A 13,050-nucleotide genomic window follows, 5' to 3' on the forward strand; every position below is an offset into this window, starting at 1 on the left:
TCTGTAGACCAGGCTGGCCTTGAACTCAGAAATCCGCCTGCCTCTGCCTCCCGAGTGCTGGTATTAAAGGCGTGTACCACCACGTCCGGCCCCTAACGTTTTTTTTTTTAAGAAGATATGTAGCACTCATCAACAGAATGAAGCTAAGGCTTCCTTTTTGGCTTCAGGTATGCGTCTACCATACTGCCAGTGTAGAAGAAGAACCTCAGAAAATAATATGGCCATACAAGTGCTAGCGTTTCCCATCCCTGATGGAGAGTAGGAAGATATCCATGGAGCAAGTCAGGCCCTCACACATGGCCAGTTCAAGCCAGTGATCTCACTGAAGATTCTACCCACGCACAGAGTCCCAGAAGAAGCACTAGAATGATCAAAGTAGGAGAGAATGAGGGAACCGTCCCAAAGGATGCAAGAAGATGGTTCCCACCGTACTGTGTGCAGAGAAACCTCCTCTGTAGCTCTCTACCACAGTATCCCAAGCCTCTTGTGAAGGGAGAATTGATGGGAGAAGCTGACAACTAGGCTGCAGGAAAACAAATAAACCAGAGAGACAGAATATACAAAGGGGAATAGTCTGCAATTCTGCAGGGGCCATCTATGCCAAAGACAGCCTGGAGAAGGTGGTAATGAAGAAGACAAGGAAAACCAAGATGAGACCCAAGTCAACAGCTCCCGAAAAATTACATTGCATCACAATTTCTAACACAGACACTCTGATAACCTTAAACTACAACAGCAAATAGACAAAAGCACACAGCCCACCGTGGGAGGCTGAGAAGGGCAAGGCCGCAGAAATGCTGGATCACCATCTCTACCATCCCGTCATCCAGCAAGAAAAATAAACATGAGATTCCAGTGTCAAGACAAAGGTTTTGATTATTTTTACTTAAACATGTCTCTTTCCAACAGTAACCATTTTTAAGTTTGTTTTCCCTCAATTCACTTTCAAAGGTTTTTAAATTGTTTCCTATTTAACCAAGTTAAAATTTTAAGGTTTCTTTTTAGATTTATTTTATACGTATGAGTGTTTCACCTGCATGTATATATGTGCATCATGTGGACCACAGAAGTCAGAAGAGGGCACTGGATCCCCTAGAACTAGAGTTATGGATGGCTGTGAGCCACCACATGGGTGCTAACCACTGAGCCATGTCTCCAGCCCAAGAACGCCTTTTGGTTTGGTTTGGTGTTTGACTCAGGGTTTCCCTGTGCAACAGCCCTGGCTGCTGTCCTCAAACTCAGAGACCTGTCTGCCTCTGCCCAAAATGTGCTACAATTAAAAGTGTGCACCACCATGTTCATTTTTAATTTATAATAAAAGTTTACAAATGGACGGGCAGTGGTGGTGCACGCCTTTAATCCCAGCACTTGGGAGGCAGAGGCAGGCGGATTTCTGAGTTCGAAGCCAGTCTGGTCTACAGAGTGAGTTCCAGGACAGCCAGGGATACACAGAGAAACCCTGTCTCAAAAAAAAAAAAAAACAAAAAAAAAAAAACAAGCAAACAAACAAAGTTTACAACTGGACTTTTCCAAAAAGTAAAATTAAATTGCTGACCTATTAATAAAGGATAAAATAAACTTTAAATAAATGTTATGCTCGGATTTTTCAAGTGCACAGAGAGGCAGGAGATGATACCCTTTAATCACTGTGTTCAAGGGATACTGTACACCCAAACATTACACACTCCACAATCTCAAAGCATATTCAATCTATGCTCATCAGACACCATAGAAATGAGTATGAATCTAAGCTAGTCGTACTCTTTTAAGCCATAAATCACGGGCACTCACTTTTAGCCTACATAACTGAATGACAATTCTCTATGCCACACAAGTAAATAGTCAGGCTCAGTGGTTAAGAGTGTTTGCTGTCTGCTTTTGCAGAGGACCCGAGTTCAGGTCCCACACTCACACTGAGTAGCTCCTGTCTCGAATTCCAGCCTCATAGGGTCTAACACCCTCTTCTGGCTTCTGATATCTGTGCATATACATTCACAGAGATACACACATGCATACAATTAAAAGTAAACCTAAAAAGAAAACACTCTTACCTAAAAGCAAATAAATTGAGTGTAATCTTTCACACATGAAAATACAGTTTGACACTTGGTTTTAAACAGAATCTTTACCATTCCTTTCCTGAAAGAAAAATACTACCATGTTTCCTCCAATGGTACAGAACAATTTTAGTGTGTGTTAACTTATACATGTTCTTTTAGCTCACAGCAGAACTCATAGCTTTAAAAAAAAAAAACTAGACACACACACACACACACACACACACACAAGTTTAGCTACCTAAAGAATACAAACCATCAAACAGATCAATGATTCTCACTCTATCTTCTATCAGATATCCCTTTGAGAACCTGGAAATACTCTGAAATTCTCCCATTTAAAAACAGGTAAGAGGGACAGGCAATATGGCTTAAAGGGTAAAAGTGCTTGCGGCCAAGCCTGATGACCACAGTTCCATCTGTGGAACACCATGGTAGAAAGAGAAAACCAAATCCCACAAACTGTCCTCTGACCTCCACATAGTCCATGGTACACACACACTCATATACATACATACACATGCATGAGCACAAAAAACAAAATCTCCTTTAAAAAAAAAAAAAAAGGCCTTACTCTCAAAAGCATGGCAAGATGCCAGTATAACAGTATAAAGTGAAAAGTCCAAAGACATTCAAAGATATTCAAAATTTGAATTTCAATAAATTCAAAACATTCGCAAATTAAATTTTTAGGTTGAAAAAGTTGTAACTGTAAAACTATGCTCTTGTTTCAACATTTTGAAAAACTTGATTTTAAGTTTTTGCATGAAAAGCCTCTTAAAATTGACATATTGCTCACAGACTGCCTTCTAAAAAGCCAGCTCAGGGCTAACAGGTAGTAGTAATCTGTGACACAGCACCCCACTGAACTGTGCCATCCTCATGTTAGAAACCAGAAGAGGTTTAAGGAACTCCCTTGTCCAGAACAAAACAACTAGTGAACAAGCTCCAACTGCGGCCTACCAGAGCCTTTTGCATAGCACCCTGTCCAGTGTTCAAGTACAATGGAAATGCTACAATACTGGATACCAGCCTTAAGAAAACTGTTCTTTTCACAAAACGTTTGAGTGTTCCAGCCCATTACCAGACCTGCAATTATACTGCATATCCTACTCTATACTTCACAAGGTAGATGTAGAAGATAAAAGAATCCAGTCATTAGAAAGCACAAAACTAGCTCTAGATGGTAATTTGGATGTTCTTACAAGCTGTCACTCTAAAAATAAAAATGGAAGCTTCATCTTTGGGGCTGAAGCTTAAGTGTTTTTAGGGGGTAAAGAGATGGTTCAGTGACTAAAACACTTGTCAGAACTCCAGCACCCACATAAAAGCCAGGCAAGTGGGTAGCCCACCTGAAATACCAGCTCTCAGGAAGCCGAGACAGGGGATCCCTGAAGCCAGCCAGCCAGCCAGACTAGCCAAATCAGGGGGCTCTGAACTCAAATGAAAGACCCTGCCTTAATATCTACAGTGGAGAGGGATGTAACTTACACACAGCACAGACACAGAACTAAGTGTTTCTACGGGGCTGGAAAGACGGCTGAGGAGTTAAAAAAGCTGCTCTTCCTTCCAGACAGAGGACCTAGGCTCTCTTCCCCACACCCACATGGCAGCTCACAACTGTCTGTAACTTCAGTCCAAGAAGATCCAATGCCCTCTTTGGTTTCTATGGGCACTGAACAGACTTAAATACAGGCAAAACAGCCACACACATAAATAAAAACAAAAGGGGTATTTTTTAGAAGCTGGGACACAGCTCAGCAATACAGCTCTTGCCTAGCATGCACAAGGCCCTGGGTTCCATTTAAAATACTTTCATTAGAAAATATTCTACCACAGAGACAGAGAATTCTTTTCTACGGAATGGTGCCTCTAGTCACCATAGTTCTTGAAATGTCTGAAGTACCTGCAAAATGCTCTAAAAAACAATTGTGAAGCCAGAAATAATGACACCACTTTCATTATAATCCCTTCTTCAGAGAGGTAGAATTTTTCAAAACTTGTTATTCAAATCTAAACGTGTAAATGACCTACTGAGGAGGAAAGGAAGAAGTAAAGGTGTGGGCAGGACAGGACAGGGTGAGGAGGGGACCAACCGTGAAGCAGTACCACTGCTGCAGACTTGCCTAAACCTTGAGTTTGCCCAACCAGGAGTACAAAGAGCATCCACATCAACTGTGGAGGAGGCTTCTTTTTCTTCTGGTTTCTTGAAGCAGGGTCTCACTCACAGTCTAGGCCAGACTGCCCTCAAACTCACAGCTCTGCCTCAGTCTCCCAAGTGCTGCCACTATAGGCATGTGTGTGCCACTAACGATGTAGTTCAAACCTTGGCACAAAATTTGACTTTATTATAGATAAATCAGTAGGTAGTAGGTAAGTAAGTAAATAAACAAGTATATAAATAGGCATTAAACTTTTACTGGGATTTCCATACCAGTAAAACGGGTCCTTATGGTTAAAAAGTCTTAGGTAACCTCCAAAAAACTTTGAGAAGTATAAAAATAGAGGAAATTCAAATGTCTAAGAGGTCAGCGCATCATCTCACACAGCTGAGGAAGAAGTAGGCCACTGTATACACGTGCACAGGAGCACACACTGGTCTTGCTTTCTACAGAAAAAAAGAAGAGCCACCAAGGACACAAGCTTCAGAGACAACTATTACAAGAGGGGCAAGACAGGAACTTTCTCTTCATTTTCTGTTATAGTTTCCCAAGTAATCAGACCTTCCATATGGTATACATACACTGATTCAGGCAAAACACTCACATACATACAATCAAAATACAACTCAAAAACAAAATTCACAAAATCCAATCACAATGCATATTGTATTCAAGCAAGCCTGAATTAGTCAGGGAAATGCTATAGAAAAGTAGGGCCTTATCCACTGTTTAGTATTTATACACAGTTAATTTTGGCTTATTCTATTTTTTCCTAAAATACTGCTTTAAAAAAAGTACTAGAGCCGGGCATGGTGGCGCATGCCTTTAATCCCAGCACTTGGGAGGCAGAGGCAGGTGGATTTCTGAGTTCGAGGCCAGCCTGGACTACAAAGTGAGTTCCAGGACAGCCAGGGCTACACAGGGAAACCCTGTCTCGAAAAAACCAAAAAAAAAAAAAAAAAAAGTACTAGAAAAGAAAGATTTCCTTTATGTGTTTTCTGTTAGGTAAACTACTTCCTAAAAAGTTGATGGATATACAAGGCAAAAAAAATGAGCCAATGCACTGTGAGGAGCACAGGAGTCAGGCAAGTACCTCAGTCACTTCAGAAACCAAGCACACACTTCTCACGTCTGCATCCGACTCTACTCCTCTCTGCCATTCTTCAGAGAGACACTGAACCTAAGTATAAAACCCTTGCTAGACCATGCCTCCACATCATGTGAACTATGCAACAATCACTGTCAGGCTGTCTGAAACTGGATTAGTGACTAGTGTCTGGTCCAGCTGCTAATTCTCCTCTGCTGATAAAATATGCAAGTGTACAAAACCTATTCTTAGAAAAGTTTTAATGCTCAGACCAAGGAGCTGAGTAAATGTAGCTCAGTATCAGAGCACCTACCTAGTATGTACAGGGCCCTGGGTTCAACCCCCAACATGAAAAAGGAAAAAAAAAAAACTATGTATTTGTCCAATAATCTCATAAAGGATGCTTGACATCACTAAGTAGAAGGTAAATGCACATCAGAACTCCAATAAGCAATGTCATAGCCCTGGTGATGATAATAAAGGGGGCGGTATCCACTGGTGAGGTGTAGAGAAATCAGAACTCCTGTAAACTGAGAATGAAAATACAGCTCCTAAAGAAAACAACATAGCAAGGCTTCAAAACCTAAACACATGAGCCAGCAATTCTCTCTCTATGCATGTGCCCAAAAGAAAAGTGGGGTCTTCCAACAGACACCCACACACTCATGCTTGCATTACCCCCAACAGCTAAAATGAATGAATGAATGAATGAATGAGTGAGTGATTGAATGATAAACAGTATGTGATACATGGAAATATTGCTCAGTCTGAAAGAGAGTAAAATGCTCAACCCAGTCTATACTGTTAGTTCCAGGCTAGCCAAGACTATAAAAAAGACTGTCTCAAAAGCCAGGGGGAAAAGGAAGAGGAAGAGATGAAGGGAGGAAGCAAGAAATGGACAGATGTTCACTAATGAACTAGTAATCCAGGTTGTCTGCTTCCCTCTGAGCTACTAAAGATGTAGTTGCTGGGGGCTGAGAGGTGACAGAGGTGCATAGAGAGTGTGAAAAGATGGGAGATGAATGGTTGTAATAGAGACTCAACAATGGGAACAGACTTTCTGCCACTGAATTGAAACCTTAAAAAAGGTTAATGAGAGCCGGGCAGGGTAGCACACGCCTTTAATCCCAGCACTCAGGAGGCAGAGGCAGGTGGATTTCTGAGTTCGAAGCCAGCCCGGTCTACAGAGTGAGTTCCAGGACAGCCAGGGCTATACAGAGAAACCCTGTCTTGGGGGGGGGGGNGCAGGGGGGGTTATGAGCCAAGCCTAGTGGTGCAAACTTCTAATCCCAAGACTAGTTAATGGAACACCCTATGTCAATTTTAATTGTACATAATCACAGAGGGAAGAAAGAAGGTAAGATAAGATATGTGCTCAGATTTTTCTCCCACAAGCCTCTTTCCATCTTTCCATAAATGCACAGTTAATTCAAGTGACTACATAAGCCTAACGGAATGAATGGAGTGATTCCCTCTAAACCTAAATGTTTGATCTGGACTGGCTGGAAGTAAACACAGACATCAACAACTATTCTATTTCAGATGAAATAAGTTAAGAGCATGTCTCCTGACCTTTGTACTTATTCCCTAGAATTTTTCTTCATATTTTTCCTATAACTTCATGCAGATGATTCTTATTTTTAACTAGCAAAATCTTAAGTCAAAAATCTTCTACCCAGGTATGGAGACAAATACTTGGAAGGCAGGCAGGCAAAGGCAATCTCTCTGCGTTTCAGACCACCTACAGTCAGACCCTGGAGATGGAGAGGAGAGAGAGAGAGAGAGAGAGAGAGAGAGAGAGAGAGAGAGAGAGAGAGAGAGAGAGAAATCAGGAGCCTAGGTATGGAACAAGGGAGGGCGTATCCTCTCCATCAGAACTTATCACTAGCCCCGCCCCGCTTCCCTACTTGGCCGACAGGTCATCCTTTTCCCTTTCCTTTCTCGGTGCCGCAGATCAAACGCAAAGTCTCGGGAGTGCTAGGCGAGAGTCCTACCACCATGCACCTTCCTAACCCCGCACACCATCATCCTTCCAGAAACCAGCGTTAAGATGGTTTCTACCATTTTCAAGTACAAACATGGGGATCTTATTTATGAATTTCCCCTCTTAAGAAGAAGTGTCCCCGTGGCGCACGCCTTTGATCCCAGTACTCGGGAGACAGAGGCCAGTGAACCTGAGTCTGAGGCCAGCCTGGTCTACAGAGTGATCAGAATATATAGGGTTATATATACAGAGAAACTCTGTCTCAAGAAAAAAGAAAAAGATAAAGCAAGTGTTCCCAGAGGAAAATCAGACACCTGAAATACCCTCAGCTCCAAATGAGGATCACGTCAGCTGTTCTTCTACCTTCTGACTCCACACACTTCTACAGAAATAAGTATGCATTTTGGCCAGGTGTGATGGCACACATCTGTGAACCCAGCATTCAAGAGAGGGGCAGTAAGATCATTGCAAATTCAAGGCCAACCTGGTCTATACTGTGAGGTACAGGCTACCCAGGGCTACATAGCAAGACTGTCTCAAAAATCAGGAGGAAAAATCAGGGGTGCGGGGGAAGGGGAGGCAGTATGCACTATCCAGACTGTCTTGTTTCCTCTGAGCTACTAAAGTCCTTTATATTGTTCATGCCCCCTTCTTCCTTATCCTTAAATACTTAAGACCAAAAGTCACCTTCAAAAAGATGTTTCTACACTATACCAGCTATTGATATGATACATTTCAAATAATTCCTTTTCACCAACATGAAGCAAACAAATTAAAATTAAAATGGACAGAGTAACCACGTAACAAAAAATAAATGGTATAATTCAGAAAAAAAAATTAGTGCTCACATCATAACCTCACTTTTAGACAGGCCTGGTAGTGCGTACCTCTAAACCCAGCACTTGGGAAGGAAAGGCAGAAAGATCAGCATCTCAAAGCCAGTTTTACGGCAAAAGCCACAGGGTTCAAAGCAGCCTTGGCTACATAAAACTATGTCCAAAAAAATGAAAATCCTTGCTCTAAATGTACTGTAAAAATTAAGGTCTCACACAAATATGATCACTATAAACTTATATTTGTACTAGGTAAAAATACAAATCTATATGCATGTTATTAATTATAAGCTCTACTTTTTTGATCTTTAAAATCTAAAATTCAGTATTTCCAAACTCCACTTCTTTTAATGCAAGTTAGTATTTTTTTTTAAACTGGGTCTACTTTCCAACCAAGAAAGTGCAATTAATACATATCAATAAGCAAATCAAGAATGTAAAAATAGATAGGGTCAATGAGACTGTTCAGCACATAAAGGCCCTTGCTGCCAAACAGAACCACCTGAGTTATTCCTGAAACCCATGTGGTGGAAGGAAAAAGCCAACTCCCACCAACTGTCCTCTGATTGTCACATGTGCATAACGTGTAAGGACACACACACAGACACACACACACACACACCCCAATGTTGGGAGGGGGAAAAAAGGCATTTCTGCCATTTAGTTTTCAAGCTTAATTCAAGAATTCACCTCTAGGATGATAAGTCTCTTCAGATAAACCCTTTACTAAGGAGATTGGGTAGACCTGGTCACATCCAGGAACTTGTGGGTCTGAAACCTCTCTCTCTCTCCCCTTCACACTACACGTGAAGAAGTGCACAGACGTGAAACACTCTGAAGACACTGGTGGAAGAGGAAGGTAAGATAATGGCACCCACTCACGGGTCTCACCTTTCAGCAGTGGCAGAGGCGTGAGCTCAATGGGCTTGCCTTGAGACCTGAACTGGGAGGAGCTTTGCGACCTCTTCTGTCTGGCTTTTCTGACGGACTTCCGAGAAAATCCGTCTACTTTATCCACTGATGGAGGAGTAGTTGGTGCTGAGGACATATCCCTACTGAAGAGAAAGAGGAAACATGAAAATGAGCCCGTGGTGAAAGTATTCATGTGAGTTATACACATCTTAAAAGTCCCATATACAATATTTGTGAAAATGGGAATATGTACCAAAAAATAAAAAATCAATTAAGAGAAGCCTTGCTGCTGGGCAGTGGTGGCACATGCCTTTAATCCCAGCTCTCAAGAGGCAGAGGCAAGTAGAGGTCAGTCTGGTCTACAAAGTAAGTTCCAAGACAGCCAGGGCTACACACACACACACACACACACACACACACAAAACCTATTTCAAAAAACCAAAAAAGAAAAATCTTGTCAAGGGGAAAAAAATAACGTGGCTACCATTAAACAAAATCAGAACTCTAATGTATCACCACTCCATTATTATCATTAAAAAATATCTGCCTGGACCTCAAGTCTCTATACTGTCTGCCCATTTTAATTGCACAGCTCTTCCCATCTTGGGATTCCTGAAGTCATTTTGGAGCGATTCTGAAGCTGGAAAACATCCACAGAAACATCTTCCTGACATATTTAATATTATGAATGGGCTAAAACCCTTTTGCACTTCAAGAATCTAAACAAATGAAGCCAGGTATAGTAGCCAGTAACAGCACTCAAAGGCAGGAAAGGTTATGAGTTCAAGGCCAGCCTAAGCTATACATAACAGCTTGACTCCAACCCTGGGACACACAAGGGGAGGAGATCCTGTAAGAAAATGAGCCGAGCCACCTCAGTATCTGACAGCACTGTGGTTGCTCTAAGTGTAATCCCACTGGCACCTTCTGAGCAGGACTTTTGGTGCAATGTGCCGTGCTTGCTGCTATGAGCCACCACCTTGCAAATGAGGACAGGCTAGATTACTTGAATGAGATCGCACAAAAGGCACGATTACAACTATTTCAAAATTTTTAAATAAAGCCATCTTAAGTTATTAAAGTTTAATAAACAAAGCTAAGATAAAATCCAACACCAAGTTGAACTGAAAACCTAACTTCACAGCCTCCCAAGATGAAATTGAGTTTAAGTTCAAATATTGTGTTCCATGAAACCAACAGAACTGACTGAACATGGTTCTGCAATTTTTTTAATCTTCTGAAATTATTCAAAGGAAGGATAGATGCTAAAATCCCAAGCATTGAGCTTAGTCTCCTTCACCAAACTAAACAAGACGCCAGTACCATTCAGGTGCTACTGAGGCTCCATGCAAGATTAATGGCAGACAGGATCAACAGAATGCATACAATGCTCAGGCTCAGTTCCTCAAGTGTCATACCGACAAGTAAGACAAATGCTTTTTTTTTTAACTTCCACAAAGAGTAAGATAGTTGCCTTCCCAATGTGTTATGACTAAACAGTCATTTGCATTACCTGGATTCAACTAAAATAGCATAGACACTAGAGAGGGGTGGACAATATTAGGTTAATTTGGGATTTTGAGGACTTCTTGGTTCTTTCATCAGAAAGTTATTATTTTCTTTTAACTCTAATTTGGCTTGAAATATAATGTGACATATAAAAAACAGAATAATAAATTATAAATACTATCGAAAATGTCAGACCTCAGCAAGAAGTTCCACATCGCACTGGTATGCTGTAAATTTAGAGACCAATATTGCAATTCCATCTGGGAATTATTTAGATTTCATTCTAACCCTAGCAACACAGATTTCTGTAAGCCTCGTTCCCCCATCCCTCATTCTGTCTCTATTTCTCTTCTCTCATCTCTAACGATGATCTATAGGTAGCTTTCTTTTTCATCATTTGCCTCTTATGCGCGCAGCTCTGAATAAAATGTCAAGGATCTCAACTCGAAAGCATTGCAGAACTGATGGTAACAGCGGGGGTCCCTGCAAAGCCCAGGGGAAACAGGTTTCACCTGGGCCACTGCGCCCAAAGCGTTAGCATTCTCTAAAAGAGCAGGCAACTGGGGCTTTTCCAAGGGGAAGGTATGAAATCAGGGAAGTGGCCTGTTTGTCTGCAGGTATGTTCACATAAACCCCATGCCCTGGAGAAGCTGCGCGGCCACGGAATCTTCCTCCCAGCTCCCCCCGCCCCCGCCAGTGGAGGGGGGGCAAGAAAACGCCTCAAAAGAGGGAGGGAAAGGAGCCGGTGAGGCCGAGGAGAAGAGAGCCTCTGCAGGTAGATCAGACAAGTGGGCCGGTCGCTTGCTCCCGCTCACCCCACCCCGCCGCACCCCTCAGCTGCCCGGGCTCGGCCTTCCCGAGCCCGCCGCTCCGCCAGCTTCCCCGGGAGGCAAGCCGCGGGACCCGAAGCTGAAGTTACCTTGAAGCTCCTGGGGAAGAATCGGAAGATGATCTGTGGCTGCGCGGAGTGGGCTGCGAGCTAGGGGCCGCGGCGGGGGCGGGCGAAGGCCCGGGACGCACGGGGGGAGGTCCGGGCAGCGGCGGAGAGCCCCGGGCTACTACGGCCGTCCGGGGCGACGTCCCTCCGGTTCCGCGGTAGCGGCAGTGTTTCTAGGCCTCTCGGCTGGCCCCGAACCTCAGCGCTCCGGCAGTGGCAGCGGCGGCCTCACGAGCCTCCCCCGCGGGCCCGTCCCATCAAATCGGCACCGACCCGGTTGCGGCTCGGCCGGCGGCTCTTCGTTCACATTCCCGGCGGGCGGCGCCTCTGCTCGTTGCACCGGACCCGGCGGCGGCGGCTGCGGCGGCGGCGGCGACGCGGGGAGGGGGAGGAGGGAGGAAGCCTGGATCTGCAGCGGCAGCAAGCGCGGGAATCGGGAGGAAGAGTTGGAGCCGCCTGAGCCGCCGCTGCCAGAGCCGCCGTTCGCTACCCGCGCAGGGTCCCCGTCAATGCCCCTTTCTCTCTCCTATTGTCAATATCACCGGGCGGCTGAGTCCATGGCACAGGCGCAACCGAACCTCCTGGCTAGCAGAGCCCGCCTCCGACGCCCGCCCACTGGAGACTTCAAACGGGAAGCGAGACTTCATTGGCCTCCGCGCGCCTTCACTCCCGGGCCAGCACGTTCGGCTGAGAGCCGGTCGGGGATTGGCGGCGCGGGGGGGCGGGGAAACAGGAGGGTGTGAAGGGACGGGGCCCTCGATTGGGCGAGGCGCGGGGGACCCGGATGCTACCGTGAGCTCGGGCGACCGGGCCGCCGTTTCCGCCAGGGCGCCTGAAGTGGGCAACTGCGGCGTCTGCTAGGCCAGAGGGGAGCTCGGCGGGCGCTCCTGAGACTGGAGCTTCCGCCTGGCGGGACCCTGTGGGCCGCGAGCGTCGTCACCCGGGATTCCGAAGGCCACAGGGCGGCCGTCCCGGTGCCTCACGGTTCAGCCCGCAGAGCCCCCACTCAGCACGGAAGCCACGGTCCCCTGCGCCCTGTGTAAACGCGGCCATGGAAGCCGGCGGAAAACCCCCGCAGTGGCCGTCCTTCGCTCAACCCGTGGGAGGCCTGGCCACCGGTTGGACTCTCACCTGGTCCCCCCAAAAGCCAGTTCTGAATATCAGCTCCCTGCTGCCCCTGCCACACTCGGCAGGGGCCCGCGCTCCGGGAGTTAATGCAGACGGCAACTGCAGTCTCCCATTCAGAATACCCGCATTCGCCCTTTCCGGACGCCGAAGTACCCAGCCCCCAACTTGACAGATTTTAATTGACACGTTGAGTCTGAGTTTAAACAGAAGACTTACCTCTTATCTAGAACGAGGACTAAAATACATACATGTTTTTGCATCATTGGTGAGCCCTGAGCCAAATGGTACATTTCCAAAGAATATTCTTAGGCCATCAATCAATTTGAATGCAGGCTACGTACAATAGTTGAAGAAAAAAAAATCCTTAATACCAGCTGCTCAAAATTTGGAGATCTGGGAGGGGAAATACAGGAGAAATAATAATACTCATAATCCAAAAAC

General features: G+C 44.9%; 1 protein-coding gene across 3 annotated transcripts in view; it reads right to left on the reverse strand.

The window, feature by feature from the left end:
- The window catches only part of Ppp2r5e (protein phosphatase 2 regulatory subunit B'epsilon), a 143,701-nt gene extending 131,636 nt beyond the window's left edge, over nucleotides 1–12,065 (reverse strand). For 2 of the 3 annotated variants that reach the window (XM_021202552.2, XM_021202550.2), the window contains exons 1-2: nucleotides 11,464–12,065; nucleotides 9,015–9,178 (exon numbers count right to left, since the gene is read on the reverse strand). In XM_021202552.2, coding sequence (XP_021058211.1) covers nucleotides 9,015–9,171 — 157 coding nt within the window. In that variant the 5' untranslated portion in view covers nucleotides 9,172–9,178; nucleotides 11,464–12,065. The remainder of the gene's footprint in view (nucleotides 1–9,014; nucleotides 9,179–11,463) is intronic. The other variant, XM_021202551.2, reaches the window with a different exon arrangement.
- Nucleotides 12,066–13,050: the final 985 nt, after the last annotated feature.

This window comes from Mus pahari, chromosome 7 (assembly GCF_900095145.1).
Source record: "Mus pahari chromosome 7, PAHARI_EIJ_v1.1, whole genome shotgun sequence".
Classification (NCBI taxonomy): Eukaryota; Metazoa; Chordata; class Mammalia; order Rodentia; family Muridae; genus Mus; species Mus pahari.